The sequence below is a fragment of the Pogoniulus pusillus genome, chromosome Z (genome assembly GCF_015220805.1).
Source record: "Pogoniulus pusillus isolate bPogPus1 chromosome Z, bPogPus1.pri, whole genome shotgun sequence".
NCBI lineage: Eukaryota > Metazoa > Chordata > Aves > Piciformes > Lybiidae > Pogoniulus > Pogoniulus pusillus.
This window is the reverse complement of record NC_087309.1, coordinates 99,023,319-99,038,495: the sequence shown is the minus strand read 5'-3', so window position 1 is coordinate 99,038,495 and position 15,177 is coordinate 99,023,319. Positions and strand designations below refer to the sequence as shown.

At 39.2% G+C, this 15,177-nt stretch overlaps 2 protein-coding genes across 4 annotated transcripts in view; both read left to right on the top strand.

Moving 5' to 3' along the window:
• DMXL1 (Dmx like 1) overlaps window positions 1-6,517 on the top strand; it is an 89,527-nt gene extending 83,010 nt beyond the window's left edge. For all 3 annotated transcript variants that reach the window (XM_064140696.1, XM_064140694.1, XM_064140697.1), the window contains 3 exons: window positions 519-571; window positions 3,344-3,561; window positions 3,960-6,517. In XM_064140696.1, the coding sequence (XP_063996766.1) occupies window positions 519-571; window positions 3,344-3,561; window positions 3,960-4,184 (496 nt within the window). In that variant the 3' untranslated portion in view covers window positions 4,185-6,517. The remainder of the gene's footprint in view (window positions 1-518; window positions 572-3,343; window positions 3,562-3,959) is intronic.
• Window positions 6,518-8,375: 1,858 nt separating this feature from the next.
• Window positions 8,376-15,177, top strand: part of TNFAIP8 (TNF alpha induced protein 8) — a 73,050-nt gene continuing 66,248 nt past the window's right edge. The window contains exon 1 of the mRNA XM_064140231.1: window positions 8,376-8,403. Coding sequence (XP_063996301.1) covers window position 8,403 — 1 coding nt within the window. The 5' untranslated portion in view covers window positions 8,376-8,402. The remainder of the gene's footprint in view (window positions 8,404-15,177) is intronic.

Genomic DNA, 15,177 nt, shown 5'->3' with positions numbered 1-15,177 from the left:
CAAGCCTGTCAGCGTTTGAGAGGCATTTGGACAATGCACTTAATAACAAGCTTTAACTTTTGGTCATCCTTGCAGAAGTCAGGAGTCAGTTGGACTAGAGAAGATCTTAGTAGGCCTTTTCCAACTAACCTATTCTATTTGGTTCTGTTCACATGTTCTTAGAGATGTAAGGGGTTTTGCCTAATTCTTCATTTCACACTTAAGAAATAAGTTTTGATCAAGAAATAGCAAAAATTGTTAATGTGGAGATAAATTCAGCTACAGAAGATTATAACTCAATTTAAATTCTATATGATAATAACTACTCATAGAATAATTATGTAGAGAGGGCATGTTTTTGCAGCATATGTCTAACTGTGCAAGTACATTGGGGTCTGTTCAAAAATAATCATTGAAAGTCTGTTTATTATCCCTATTTTATGCCTAGAACAATCTTCTAAAAGTCCCAATTACTTTTCAAGTGTTCAAAATACTTTAGAATATTTGTTGTGGAATTAAAACTTTTTTTTTCCTTACAGAAATATTTGTCTTTGGGATACTTTGGTTTCACCTGCAAATAGCTTGGTCCATGGTAAGTAAAATATAACCAGCAAAAAAACTGTCAGTCTTCATGGAAAGATAGTGTGGGAAATTGTTGTGATCACAGGATGTTAGGGGTTCGAAGGGACCGCTGGAAATCGAGTCCAGCTCTCCTACCTAAACAGGACCATAATGTAGTGCAGGTTACACAGCAACATATCCAGACAGATCTTGAAAGTCTCCAAAGAAGCAGACTCCACAAGCTGTCTGGGGAGCCTGTTCCAGTGCTTAGTGACTGTAACAGTAAAGAAATTCTCCATTACATTGAGGTGGAACTTCCTGTGCTGTAGTTTACATCCATTGCCCTTTTTCTTATCACAAAGTGCAAGTCAGTGGAGGCTGTCTCTTCCATCTTGACACCCAGCCCTCATATTTATAAACATTTATTAAATCCCTTCTTGATCTTCTCCAGACTAAAAAGCTCCAGGTCTCTCAGCCTTTCCTCATAAGACACATGCTCTGGTTCCTTGTCACTTGGGATTACTAAGAAAGCTGTCGAGGCATGTAGGAAAGGTACTGAGCATGACATTATATTCCTTGAGATAGTTTGGGTCAGCTGTCCTGAGCATGCTACCTCCCAGCCTCTCATGCTGCCAGAACAGGGCAAACTGCCAGATCTTTCACTTGGGATAAGCACTACTGAGCAACAACTAAAACATTATTGTGTTTATCAACTTTCTTCTGTCTACATTTTGAACCATAAGCTGCCCAGGGCAAAAGGACAGAAAGGTATTTTACTCCAAAGATGTAAAAATAAGTACACTTGCACCGAATTGGAGATCAAATAGGAATGCTATTTACAAATGTATACAGCGAAACAAAAAATGTTCAGGGAAAATGAATATATACTCAGATTAGGCCTAGTTCACCTGGATCTACTAGGCCATACCCTTCCAAAATCATCCAAAACCTACCCCTGACACTAAACATCGGTATACCCAGGAGTAGGTCAGACTGTCCCCTGACCAACACAGGACTACTGAGACTCAGTGCCTGTCCTCCTGCCAAGCCAGGCTGACCAGGCCCAGTGGTGGAGCTGGAGAAGAGCTTGCCAACCAAGGCTGCAAACTCCACCACAAACCAAGAGGTAACAGCCCCACATGCATGCTCAGAGAAGAGATGAGGAAGAGAGAGCAAGAGAGAATAGTCTGTCCCTTATATAAGGAGATACAGGAAATGAGAATAGAATAAACAATTATGATGTCACATATCCTCCTTCAAGACTTTGTAGTCTCTGGAGGGCTTATCTCTACAGTTATACCAATAACTCTTAATTTATCTTAACCAAACACATATTGTCACACTAAATTCCAACTACAGCACTGTGCCAGCTACTAGGAAGAAAACTGTGTTCTAGCTGAAACCAGGACACAAATGTTAGATCAAATGGTGGTACTACAGAGACAGTATTACATACTCACAGATCTGTGATACGCTGGGAGATTGTAAGAGGACATGTCTTTTTAGGACTGATAAATATTTCATTGCCTTGATGAAAATCCTGTTCTTCAGGACACCATGATTATATAGCAGTTCTCTCATGATACATACATGAATAAATTCAAGAAATTTGTAGAAAATATTGGGGTCTTTTTTAATGACTATACTGACTAAGCAGGTGTACAAATACCATCTCATGATCATGTAGTAATTTTCAGAGGTGAACTAGAAGATGACCTTATTTGCTATATTCGTAAAGTAGTGCATTTTTGCTTCCAAAGAGTCTCCAATCATGTGGTCTATTGCGCCAAATACTGTGGAATGTTTGAAATTATTTCTCTCTGTGTGTGCTTGTACAGATAGCCACATACAGTATTACCAAAAAAAAAACCACTTTTAGAAGAATTATTTCCATAATTATGCTTTTTGGGATGTAATAAATACTTAGCAAGACTTCATTAACTTTATTACATTAACTTATAATTTTGTCACAGTGGAAAAGAAATGCATTTCCATGTCTGAAATACAGATGTAGGCCCAGAGAGAGCTGTAAACTTATAATTGAAGTATGGTGAATGCTTATGCATATGTGTGAGATGTATGGAATTTCTAAACATAACTTAGAGAGCCCTTGAACTATAAGTTCATATACTGCATGCCATGTGTTAGGATTCATAATGTCTAGTCTTGGACATAGCTTTGTTCTGGTACTTGTATCACAGTATTATCAGGGTTGGAAGAGACCTCATAGATCATCAAGTCCAACTCTTTACCACAGAGCTCAAGGCTAGACCATGGCACCAAGTGCCACGTCCAATCTTGCCTTGAATAGCCCCAGGGATGGCGACTCCACCACCTCATCTGCTTCCTTCACTCATTTAGGGGATAGACATACCCAAACAAATGTGAAAATCAGCAAATTAAAAATTAAATAACCAGTGGAAACTTAAGACACGTGAGCAACTAATTTAGGAAAACATTTATTTTGGGAAACATGCCTTGACATAACAGACATCAGAGAGTTTGAAAGAATCTTTTTCTGGTCAAGGCTTAATAGTTTGTGATTACAAAGTGATAGATCATACAGATCATAACTGCTTCATATGAACCCATTGCAACTTAAGGATGTCTTTTCTGAACCTGGGCTTACTTATATATATGATACTGCAATAAATGGAATGGTATTGGTCAGTTGGATAACATTATAATAGTCACTGTTGCTCCTGCCTTGAACCATTAGAAGCTGGTGGAAAATGAAAGCTAATACTGCAAAATTGAATGAAGTACTGTATGTTTATTTAAATTACTTTTCTTTGGCTTTCAGCTTTTGTCTGCCATGATACTGGATCAACTGTGCTAGCATATGCTCCAAAACATCAGCTATTAATATCTGGAGGCAGAAAAGGCTTTACATGTATAATTGATCTTCGGCAGAAACAGCAACAACAACTACTCCAAAGTCACGATTCTCCAGTCAAAGCCATTGCTGTTGATCCTACAGAAGAGTATTTTGTCACAGGATCTGCTGAAGGCAACATAAAGGTATTAATGAGGGGAAAGGAAGAGAGATGAATATGGTGATTATATGTAAATTCAAAGAGAATGACACATAGGTGTGGAATAATCAGATGTGTCATATGTTCTGCATTTGTTCTCAATCCTGACCTTCACATTTACTAATTTAGTTATGAAATGTCAGTCTTAACTTGCAGTTCTCCTTCTAGTTAGTCTTACCTTAGTCCCTGTATATAATCTTTATTACAGAATATTGATATTAATATTCTATAGCTCGTTACAGATTGCCACATCTTTTCCTTTGCAGTTAGTGTCAGAAAAATGAGTGCAAATTGTAGTCCAATTTCTCCAGTCCAATTACTGGTCAATTCTAGGATCGTGGCAGTTATCTTTATAAGAGATTCAAGTTTTAATCCTTTTTTCAGGTATGGAGTCTGTCTACATTCAGTCTTCTTCACACTTTCATCAATGAGCATGCTCGACAGTCTCTCTTCAGAAACATTGGGACAGGAGTCATGCAAATTGAGACAGGGCCAGCAAATCACATATTGTCCTGTGGCGCTGATGGAACAGTAAAGATGAGAATCTTGCCTGATAGATTCAGCCATTTAAATGATGTGTTAAGAAATGATGTGAAACTTATGATCTAATATTTTTCTCATCAGAGTGTGTAACATTCCCCTTCTACCATCCCTGAAAATATTTTTCCTGGAGCTAGCCAACAAAGCAGATACACAATGATAGCTTGTGCCATCATAAAGATGCTTGCTTGTCCCCTCCCATATCTATTACCTGGACTTTTAGTCTCCAATGCCTTAAAGATTAACAAGATCCTTCAGATTTTGACCGTTACCTAAAATGAAAGCTAAACGTGACTCTGAATTATATACTTAGAATATTATTAAGGTGTTGCTGAAGTGGTTTACTCTTCATTTTGAGGTAGTTACACCTGGAGCATGCTATCTGGGCATGGCCGTCCACCTTTTCAAAATAGGTGGATTCAGATGGAAACCTTAGGTAATACAACTCTCTTTCACTATAGCAACCGTAACTGTCTCTCTTCTCCACTTGTTTGATCAGCCAACAGTAAAATTTATACCTATGTGTAGAAGAGAAACAAAGCCTGTACAAGTAGATACTCCTGTCCATGCAAGCATTCATGTAACGAGCCACTGTCTGTCTCCTTTCCTGGCATCCAGGCTGTTTACCTCTCTAAGTTGCCTGATCTCCTTCCTCTCATCTAGGGTATTAAGAAACTGAAGGATATTCTGTGAGTTGTATTCTGTTCCATGGTTTGATTCACTGCCATCAGGATGGCAGGCTTACCTTTTAAAAAGAAATATATTTTTAACCCTGAGCACTCCCTTTACAAAATATGTAAATATTAATGGATATCTTCCTAAAAAAATTAGTGAAAATCATGTCTGAAGCTTTAGTCTTGATCAGAAAGATACAGGAAGATACTTCTTTAGAATGTGGCACTAGAGTTTCTTCAAAGACTATTTACTTACATGTCTGTAGCAGAAAAAAAAATCTAATTTATTTTTACATTTTTTTCCAGTAAGTCTTTTATTTAGCCCAGAGATACTCAGTTTATTATTAGCACTTATGTTCTTGTTTGTCTGCTTTTCTTAAGTACTTTAAAAAAGGAAAAAGGAAAATAGTTCAACAGAAAAGTACTTTAAGACTGTTAGTCTTCATACTGTATGTTTATGTATGATGTAAAATTAAAGGAAAAAACCTTGGAAAGATGGAATTTTTTTTTTTTGCCAAAATAGTAAACTGCATAATGTCAATGTTTGACCAAATTACTAATGCACAAAGCCTTTACTACTTTTATTTTCTTTTTTTTTGTTTGTTTGTTTGTTTGTTTGTTTTTTGGTAAGCTTGTAAGGTTTAATTTGTAAATTAGATGCGAGGCTGGATTACTTGAATGCCAATAGTGTACTTTTTGCTAAAAGATATTTTGTGAAATATAGCACCAAGATATTAACTGTAATATAAACTTGTTAAATTAGGAACTATGGGGATAAATAAAGCATAGCAGTTATGAAGGGCTTGTAAAATGAACTTTGTAACATTCTCAGGATGCTTCTATCTTAAGAATATAAAATTGTTTAAAAAGATTTTGTAAAATGTTTTGAGGTCATTTTAAATGTATGTTTTGCAAGCTGCAGTGCAAACACTATGAAGGTTTTTATGCACAGAACCTGAATTTTCAAATTGTGCAATAAAAGAATGTGAATATTTTGCCATGAAGAAACATGTGACAGCATTTCAGACTGATAACAGCTGTTCAGTGATTCAGTTGTAGTTGTTCTTCCACGACACACACTGAAATGGAAATTGATACCAGAACAGTTTAAGTACAGTGATGGACCAGAAAAGTGGCTAAAAGTGGCACCACCTTGTAAAACAGACTTGCCCAGTGCATATGTCAGTTGCTCAGAGGCAGAGTTTCTAATATTCTTTATTTTCATGAAAGAGGGAAAGTGGAGTTAACAGTAGCACAATCCTTGAGAATCAACTGAATTCTTGACTTTATAGCTGCTTATATACATGTATTAGTTTTATGCACCCACTGAACTGTTACATTCAGAGAAGAAGAGTGTGCAAAAAATCATGGCAACATTATATAATTTATGTCCCTGCTGTTTTGTCCTTAAGTATTTATGTCTCATTAGCTTTATTTCAAGCTCAGTTTCATGTATTGGCAACCACAAAAAGGTGTCTTTTCTGCAAACTGAGCAGATTTTGTGTGTAATTTGCCAAGACATACAATGTTGTCATTTTTCTGAGTAGAGCTGCACTACGAATAATTCTGGCAAATTTTTGCGTATACCAGACAAGTACTGACTGTGATCAGGCATTTTCAGTAATGTTTATAGTGACTGTAAGCTACTCTGAAAACTAAATTATGTAACATCACAATGTATTTGCCACACTTTCGTAATCTTCCCAATAAATCCTGCAGAATCTCAAACTTCTAGAATTCTATGTTGCTGTTGCTACTTCATTTACAAATCAGCTGTTTACTTGTATAGCATTCATTGATGTTTTAACAATTACTGTAAATCAGATTATGGATAGCTTTCTTGTGATGGTAGAATCAAAATGAGTCATCCTCTGTAGAGTCTGAAACTTTTAAAGGGGCGCTTTCAACTTTAAATCTAGTCACTGGGTGAAGAAGGGAACTTGAAACTCTTCCAGCTGTTACTCTTACTTTCCACAGTCTTCTGCCTTTCTACCTGTCTCTATGCAAGTTACTCAAAGAGGAGGGTAATCGTGGCTTCCCAATGTTTTGAGGTTCTGTGCTCGAAGTAGCCAAGTGCACAAATAGAACTTAACATCTCCACTTATGATGATACTAATTTAGTGTCCAGGCAAGATAACTTAGCTTGTAGTTGATTATAATCCCTTTTAAATATCATAGACTAGCAGTTGTGACTGGTGTTTGCCTGTGTAGAAATACTTAATGCAATCAAGAGAATGTTATTCTTGTGTTGCTCATTGATCCAGTTACCTCAGATCCAAGTTCTTACTTTAGTAAATTGTGGGAGTTTAAATTCTGGCCATCAGGGTACTTAAACTTGCATGCTGTGTGACTTATAGCCAGAAGATTCTCAGCTGACAGCTGATGTTGCAGGATGTTTATGGTGGAAGATGCAAGTTTGTACCACACTGCTGTGGCACAAGGTGAGCTTACACGTGGTTTATTGTGTTTACCTCTCTACCAGATACAGGAAACAAACTTTTGAGTTATCCTACATTAGGTTCTACTCTCTTCCTGTTAAGGGCACCCAGTGTTAATTAGTTGCGATAGGTACGAAAATAGTAACAGTGATTCAAAGGAAATAAGCTTGTAGACCATATATTCTCCGAGGTATTTTTTCAAATGTTTATTTTTATTAAAAATAGCAAAACCACTTCTAACAGCAGGTTCAGCACACTGATCAAACTACTTTCTATAAAATAAAGATTGATTTACCATATTTATTGGTGTTGCTTATTCTTCTCCATTTCTAGCTCCAAAATCTGCCTCGTTTTGAGCTTTCTCTCTTCCTGAACTTTTTTTTCCTCTCAAATGCCTCCCTTTTCATGCCTTAGCTTTTCTTATATTAGCTTTTTGCTAGTTTGGGATTTTGTGTGCGTTTGAGATTTTAACTATCCATTGTAATCTGTCAGGGGCATGAGGCTGACCTGGTGCTGGTGCTTTCTGTCATTTCTTCCCCAACTTTTACCTCTTGTGTGTTTCATTTAATCTTGAAGCCTGTGAAGTTCTTGGGTGTCTGGGTTTTTTTTTACCTTTAGAAGAGGTATGAAGCTGGGTGCTCCCCTTTTTCTGGTTATGCCACAATTAGAACTCAGCACCCAGCTCAGTAGAATCGAATAATTTTAAGTCCTCTGGTAGCGAAGTGAGGAAAGAGTAAAGGGAAAATGTACCCCCAAAATGTAGCAGGGATGTTTCATCCCCTCTTAACCTGACGCTTTCCTTGGTGTCTGCCCCGGGGTAGAGGCAACCTAGCTGTTACCTCTAGGTATGCTCCCCGCCTCTCCCTCGCCTTTCCCCGTGGCAGCACCAGTTTCGCGTTCGAGAGAGGGGGGTGGCTGGAGCGGGGCGGACTCCACCGGGAGCACATGCCACTCGCCGTAGCGGGGCTCTCCGCCTTCCTCCTCCTGCCCCGCGGCGAGCGGCCGCGCCGGCTCTGGGTCCATGGAGCCGCCCCTCTCTTTCTCTCTCCCGCCCGCCCGCGCCCCGCCCTGCGGGAGCCGGAGGTACCTCAGGCGCGCTCGCACCACTTCGGCACTGCTGCTCCTGCTGCCAGCCCTGAGGAGCCGCTGCTGCCGCCGCTGCCCCGCGCCCACACAGTAAGTGCCTCTGCGGTGCGGAGTCCCGCTCTCCCCGAGCTGGGCAGCCCCCTTCCCTGCGCGCCGGCGGAAGGAGTGGGCGAGGGCAGCAGCCCCGGTTCTCAGGGAGGGCCCGCGCCCGGCGAAGGCTCAGCGGGTAGGGAGGGTTTGGGCCTGGCGGGTCGGCCGTGCCCTCGCTGCCTCCCCACTGAGAGGTTGGCTCTGTTGGGTCCTGGCTGCCCGGCGGCTACAGGTGACGGATCTTGGGGCGGCGCTGGGACGCAGCCTTACTTCAATGTCAGCGTAGGGCGCGAAATGCGGTGGCCGGAGTGGAACGCGGGAAGCCCCGTGGGCCGGGGCCCGGGCGCGGCGCTGCCCGACTGCTCTCTGCGCTGTGGAGCCCCGGCACCATGAGTGGGAGCTGCCCAAAAGCACTCGCCTTCAGACTTTTGTCACCTCAAACTGTATTTGGCTGAAAGCTGTATGTGGGTTTTGGGAAACGGGATCGCCTTGCTTGTCGTCCTGGGCAGGGCATGGGGCAGGTTTCTGCCTTCCTCAAAAATATCTCTGATTTCGCCTGGAGGGAGCCGTCGCCCTCTTCAGGGTGTGCCCAAACACGCACCGAACAGATCTGTAGCTCTTGGGGCAGGAGCAACACGGCTGAACTATCCTTGGTGCGGTTAACAGACCAACCTTTCTGACAAACGTGACTTTTGTTTTGAAATGCTACTAGCGAAAATTCTGCCAGTAAATGATTTCGTATCTTATTTGCGTGCAACAAATTAAGTTAGATCATCGGTTCGTGTTGGGTTTTCCTCTTTTTGAGAACCCTGGAAGGTCAGGCTTTCCGTGCTGGAACCTGTATCTCTAGAGGAGTATGTTCGCAGCCTTTCAAACCACACCTGCACATTGCTAAAGCGAAAAGCAGTCCGAATGGTGTCCCGCAGGTATCTTGTTCTAGTTGTGCTCCTTTGCAAATTATTTCACTTAACTGACTAGTGGATCTACTCGGATTACAAACTGCCCGCTCAAAGCTTCCCTGAGCAGTCCGATACGCCAGTTGAGGAACTATCGTTTGCACTCACTGCCTGGGCTAACTGCTGCCAGCTCTGCTTATCTCTTGTCAGCTCATTATAGGAAATTTGTTTTGAAAGAGCACTGATAGCACAGCTCAGCCTTTGCAGCCCTTGTGACAACAGACTAGTCCCTAGGTTGCCACAGCCCTCGGATCTGGTATGAAAAGCGTCCCTAGTCTGAGCCTGATCACTTGTGGGCATCACTGTGAGATCCAGACTTACTGTGCTTTGTTGGCAGACCCGAGGCATGTATTGCAGGGGCAGCGCAACTCAGACTGTGCCCTATCTAGAGAGGCACCACACCTAGATGGAGTCATGATCCTGCATGCCATTCCAGTTCCCGTGGTGGGAAGCACGTTAAACGAGATGGATGTTGTTTGAAAGCATAGGAAAAAAACATTCACAGTTGTTCTTATAAGTCTTTCTTTTGAGGCTTTTGGTAAGAAACTTTTATTTCTTTGTTGTGGAAGTTTCTGATTGTTATTTTAACCTTGCAGTGATTAATGGACATTTCAGTAAACTTTGGACAGAGTCCATGTGTGAGCTGTTATAACTTGAATGCATTCTCTTACTAATCATGCTACTTAACACTGTTGTCATATATCCCTACTGAAAAAGTGTAATGTGGGTTTGCAGATCTCAGAATTTTATCTGAAATAAGCTGGCATGTGATGCATATACTGCATGTTTTGTGAACAGGAGACATTTTTACCCTTTTGTCTAATTTAAAAATGATAAATTATGATGAGAAATAAACAGCCTTAAGGGAATCAGCTACTTGGATATTTGGAGAAGGTTTTTAGATGTCTCTCCCTGCTTCATCCCAGAAGTCTATCCTATGTGTCAAGTAAACACCATAAATATCTGTTGAGGCTCTAAACAGAATTGGTAAAGAAAGGAAGGTCTATGGAGAGGAAGTTTTGCAGTAGAAGGAGATCCAAGACCTTAATTTAAAAGACAAAATTTGCAAACTTGTAACATGCTTAGAAGCAGGATAAAGAAACTAAAATGTTCCAATACTTCATACTTACTTCCACTTAACCTTGGAATAGGTTTGAAATAGAAGTTTTGGTGCAGATCTTTGCGGGAGCACAAAACACCCGAAGCTCAAAGTGGAAGTCCCTCTCTGCTCGCTTTGACAACAGGAAGCTGCTAATTTCCGTTAAATAGTAACTAGCCTAACCTCACTAAACCTAGGTTTCAGTGTACTTTGTGGCTTAATTTGCCTATTTTGAGTTTTCTTTAAATACTTGCTGTTAGGTAAAGAATAGTAAGTGATGTGTCACATGGCTGAAGAAATAATCCAGTGGTTGAGAAATCTCAACCTCGGCCAAGCCTATTTCAGTACGTCAAGATGAGTCTACCTTTAAAGCAAATAATGCATCCCAACAGATTGTTTTTTACACAAGTAGCAAAAGCATTGAATAACAAAGTTTGTCATGTAAGCAGTAGCTGTTCTGAGAGAAGTTACATTTTAGCTCTCTTTCAGGCTGCAAGTGCTCACTTCTGAGTTTACTTCTTTATAGAGGTATTGTCATAGATTTTTTAAAAAACAGTTATTATTAATTCTTATACATTAACAGTAAAAAGATGAAAAGTTACCAAGGGATATTTCTTGTGATCTTAACATTTGCTGTATCCACTTATATTACCTGCTTAATTTAGATGGTTGGTGGTATGTTTTCCATATTTTTTACTTTACTGATTGCCTTCTAGCAGCTTTGACTATGGTCTGGGTAAATTAAAACTAATTTCAATAAATCAGCAGCTACTTACATCTCTGAGATATAATGAAAGACGTTTGGTCTGTACTTTGCTTCCTTTTAATATTTTTAAAGTTCTTTATAGGTACAGTTCTTGGCATTTCTTAATTTTCCCACTTTTAGATAGAACATCTACACTATCATCTTCCCTTAAGTTTCATGTGTTTTGTTGAAGTTGTATGTTATGTGTCAGATTGATCTGATGAACAAACAGAATTCAGGCTACAGGGAGATTTTTCTCACAGGGAAAGCATACCTTGTAAACAACATATCTGGAATGAAGTGTGGAGATGTATTCCAGTGGTATGTATTTCTTGACAAATTCTAGTGCTCTTTTGTTTGGAATAGCAACACAAAGAATGTAGTGCTGCAGGAGCTAATGATTTAATGACAAAGTAACTTAGGGACTTCATAGGGTTGGTGTGGAGTTTTTTTGTATGTTTATGCAATCAGCCAGGAGCAACCATGTTGTCTCCTTGATCGGTAATAGAAATGTTTGCAATATTTTTCATCTGTGATGTAGCAGAAAACCTAATCCTCTTTCTTTAAGACTGATTATAATCAAAGTGAGTATGCCCTGAAATTAGTTACAGAGGTTTTTTTTTCTCTTATGCCTCTAGCATACTCAGATCATAAGACTCAGAATAAATGTTACGTGTGGTCAAGCAGAAGATAAGATGAGATTTTGTCAGTTAAGCAATTAAGAGGGTTCCCGTGGCGTTTTTGTGCTCTCTCTCTCAAGTAATGTTTTGCTTGAACTAGAATTTCCGTTTTTTCACTTGTATGTAGGCTGACCTTATGCCCACTGAGAAGTGTGAGTGCTGTGCCCTGAGATTGAAGTATGTGAATTGTAGAGCAATGGCATATGCCCGTTTCATTAACATTTCTAATAAGTCTCACAGAAAGGGAAGAGCACAGAAAACACAATTTAAATTAGAAGCTGGCAATCCTGTGCTTCAGGTGCTGTTTTCTAACCTTGTAATTGATACTGTTGCTTGCAGCCAAAGCATCACTTACTTTACTCTGTTTCTTTGTGATGGTTCTGGGAGTCTTGAATTTAGTAAGGCAAGTCTGTGAGATAGAGTGTCAAACAAAATACATATGCTTTAAATGATACAAATTGCAGCTATTCCTTAGGGTTTTGTTTTCTTTATTTTTTCTTTTTTGTTTGTTTGTTTGTTTTTTTCGTTTAGAAATCCAGATTGTCAACAGTAAGTGTCTCAGCCCTTAAGCAATCTTGCAGAGACTTCAGAGGTGTTGCATGGCTTTTAGATGATAAAGAAGCCATTAGCTGGCATTGAAAAATTATTCAGATGTGTCTTGAGTATTAAATCTGGAAGATACCAGTACAGAAATTTGCATTTCTTTCAGCACTTTCTCATTAATTAACACCCTATCTCCTAAGAGGAGACATTTAGTATTGAAATATATGCCTGGCTTAATCAAAGATGTAATTTTTCTTCCAGAAATAGAATAGAGTATTTCTCAGTATCTAGTTTTGAAGTTACATTTATGTTTCAGGATCAACACAAGTAGACACATTTTCTTCCAGTTTATGGAATAGTGCAGTGAGAATGCAATAGTCATCCCATGGAAATCAGGCTGTGTGAAATTGTTGCTAATGATTGCTATTTGGGTACATGTCTGACCATGAGTGATAATTGTTATATCATCTAGTTATGAGATATGCGTGAGCAGTGGGCTGGTCTCTCTGTAGCCTCAGCAGAGTATGTGTCTCATTTCATGTCCATTATCTGCTGGCCCCAGAAGGAACCAGTGTGAAGGATATTTACCATGTGAACTTGATGTTTATTACCTGGATCAAAATTGCTATTGCATGGTGGTCATAAGCCTTCTTCAGCTAATGGCTTACTTTTGGGTTTTTTATTGCATCTTTATAAGATCATATCTGAATGCTGTGTCCTTGCTAAGGAGCTGATCTTTAGAGCAATTCAGAAAACAGGAGAGTAAAGCAAACTGTTTTAATCAAAAGTGACTGGTGTCTGATAATTAAAGACTTTGTGCACCTTCTATTATTGTCCTCATGTGATATTTATAAATTACTTTTTTTGCTAATCAAATATTTTTGTAGAGAAAAAATGTTGTTTTTTTTTTCTTGTTTGTCTTCTGTTAACAAAAAGGGGCTGACAGATATATTCAGAGACTCAAATACGTTCAGGACTGGTTGTCCTGAATAGCTGAACTGAAAAAACATTTCTACCTCTAGACCACGCTATTCCTATGTGTGGCAGAGATGTATCAAAGGACAGGATGTATTACACTGCAAGGTACTGAGAAGGGAGACAGTAAGCACTATACTGAGGAAGCCTATCTGTACATGTTTTTTTCCACCATGTTTATCCTTTGAACTTGGGAGCTGAATACCTACTCTGTGAGGAAAATATGACCCTTCTGGTTACCACTAACTGATTTTTCAAACCCTTTTTCCTCTCCAGCTTACACGCAACATACAGATAATGTCATAAAACTGGCTTTCTTGAAAGGCATTTTAAGTATTAAGAAGTGATTCAAGAAGGCAAAGAAAATCTTTAATCTGATAGGTGCAAAAAAATGTTTAAGGTAATATTCTTTTTCAAAGATAGGTTAAAGTAGAATTCATCAAACAAAATACTGCCACATTTCAATGGTTTGTTGGGACATAGAATGTCTGCAACCATGGATTCACTATGAAGATTAATTTCTTGTTAGTTTCTAGCTGAAGTAAGTAGCTTTGAATCCAGTTTCCATATAGCAGTGTTGTCCTCTTGCAGTTGAATAGGCAGTAGTGAGCAATCAAAAGTGTGTTTGCATTCCTGTAGAGTATTGTTCTTGCCTGAAGAACTTTACCCACCAGTACTGCTGAAATTTTCGAAGTTAATCTGGAAATCCTGGAAAAAAGATATGAAAAAGTAAGCTTCAGGCAGTGAGGAGCATTCTCTGTCAGAAGTCTGTTGGGTGCATGTGCTAGTCAGCACTACAGGCATAAATTATCACTGCTGTCACTCAGCCTTAAAGGAAGCAAAACTGTAGCTTCCTGCTTCTGCCAGGTCTGAAGAAGTCTGAGATGTAAACAAGTCATTGCTGTCAATGTAATATTTTTAATAGGGAGGGGAAAAAAATAATCTGTATTGTTTTCTTACAGATGTGGGCATTGAAAATACCAACCTTTATATTGGGAGAGGGCAGCTAAAATAAAAGATTTGTCTGGGCTCTTATATCTTCCACTGCGCAGGTCTGATGTGAAAACCTGTTACACAGCAGACCTCTTTTATCCATAAATGGTCTACTGCATTGCAGAAGGCCTTATCTCCACAAGACATAAACAGTGAAATGCTCCCAAAATAAGATTGAACTTTTTTGATGTGATGTCCAAAGAAAATGACTACCTCTTGACTTACTGAAAGCATTCTAGTGTTATTTTTATACAAATAGTGGTGAAGGGATTTTTTGGTGCTGCTTTGCTTAGGAAAGGAAGTTGCTGAGTTAATTGCAGTTAATAAAGTGTCACAGTTTTATATGACATAGTTTTCACAGCTCTCATATATTATGGCTAACAAATATGAAATATGTAGCAAAACCATGCCTTTATCTTAAAAAAATAAACATTTGCAGACTTTTTAGATTATTTAGATACTGTGGTTTCAGAATGTTGTTGAGAAAGACTATTTGACACTAGAAAGAACCTGTGACTTTCTGATTCCTCTGCTGCAGAAGGTACTCTCCAAGACCTAAGTACATGCAGGCATGAAAAACCCAGATAATTCCAGTAATTAAGCCCTGATTGTTGAGCCAATTTAGAGTATTTGTAATTAGATATGTGTTTATTTACAACATCCTTTCACTTTTGGGGAGAAGAGTATTTGTTTTGTGTATCTACTTAGCCCATTTTCTTCAGCACATTCAAGCTCGTGCCCACTTTCAGTTTGTCCCACATCCTTCCTCCCTAACTGGGAAAA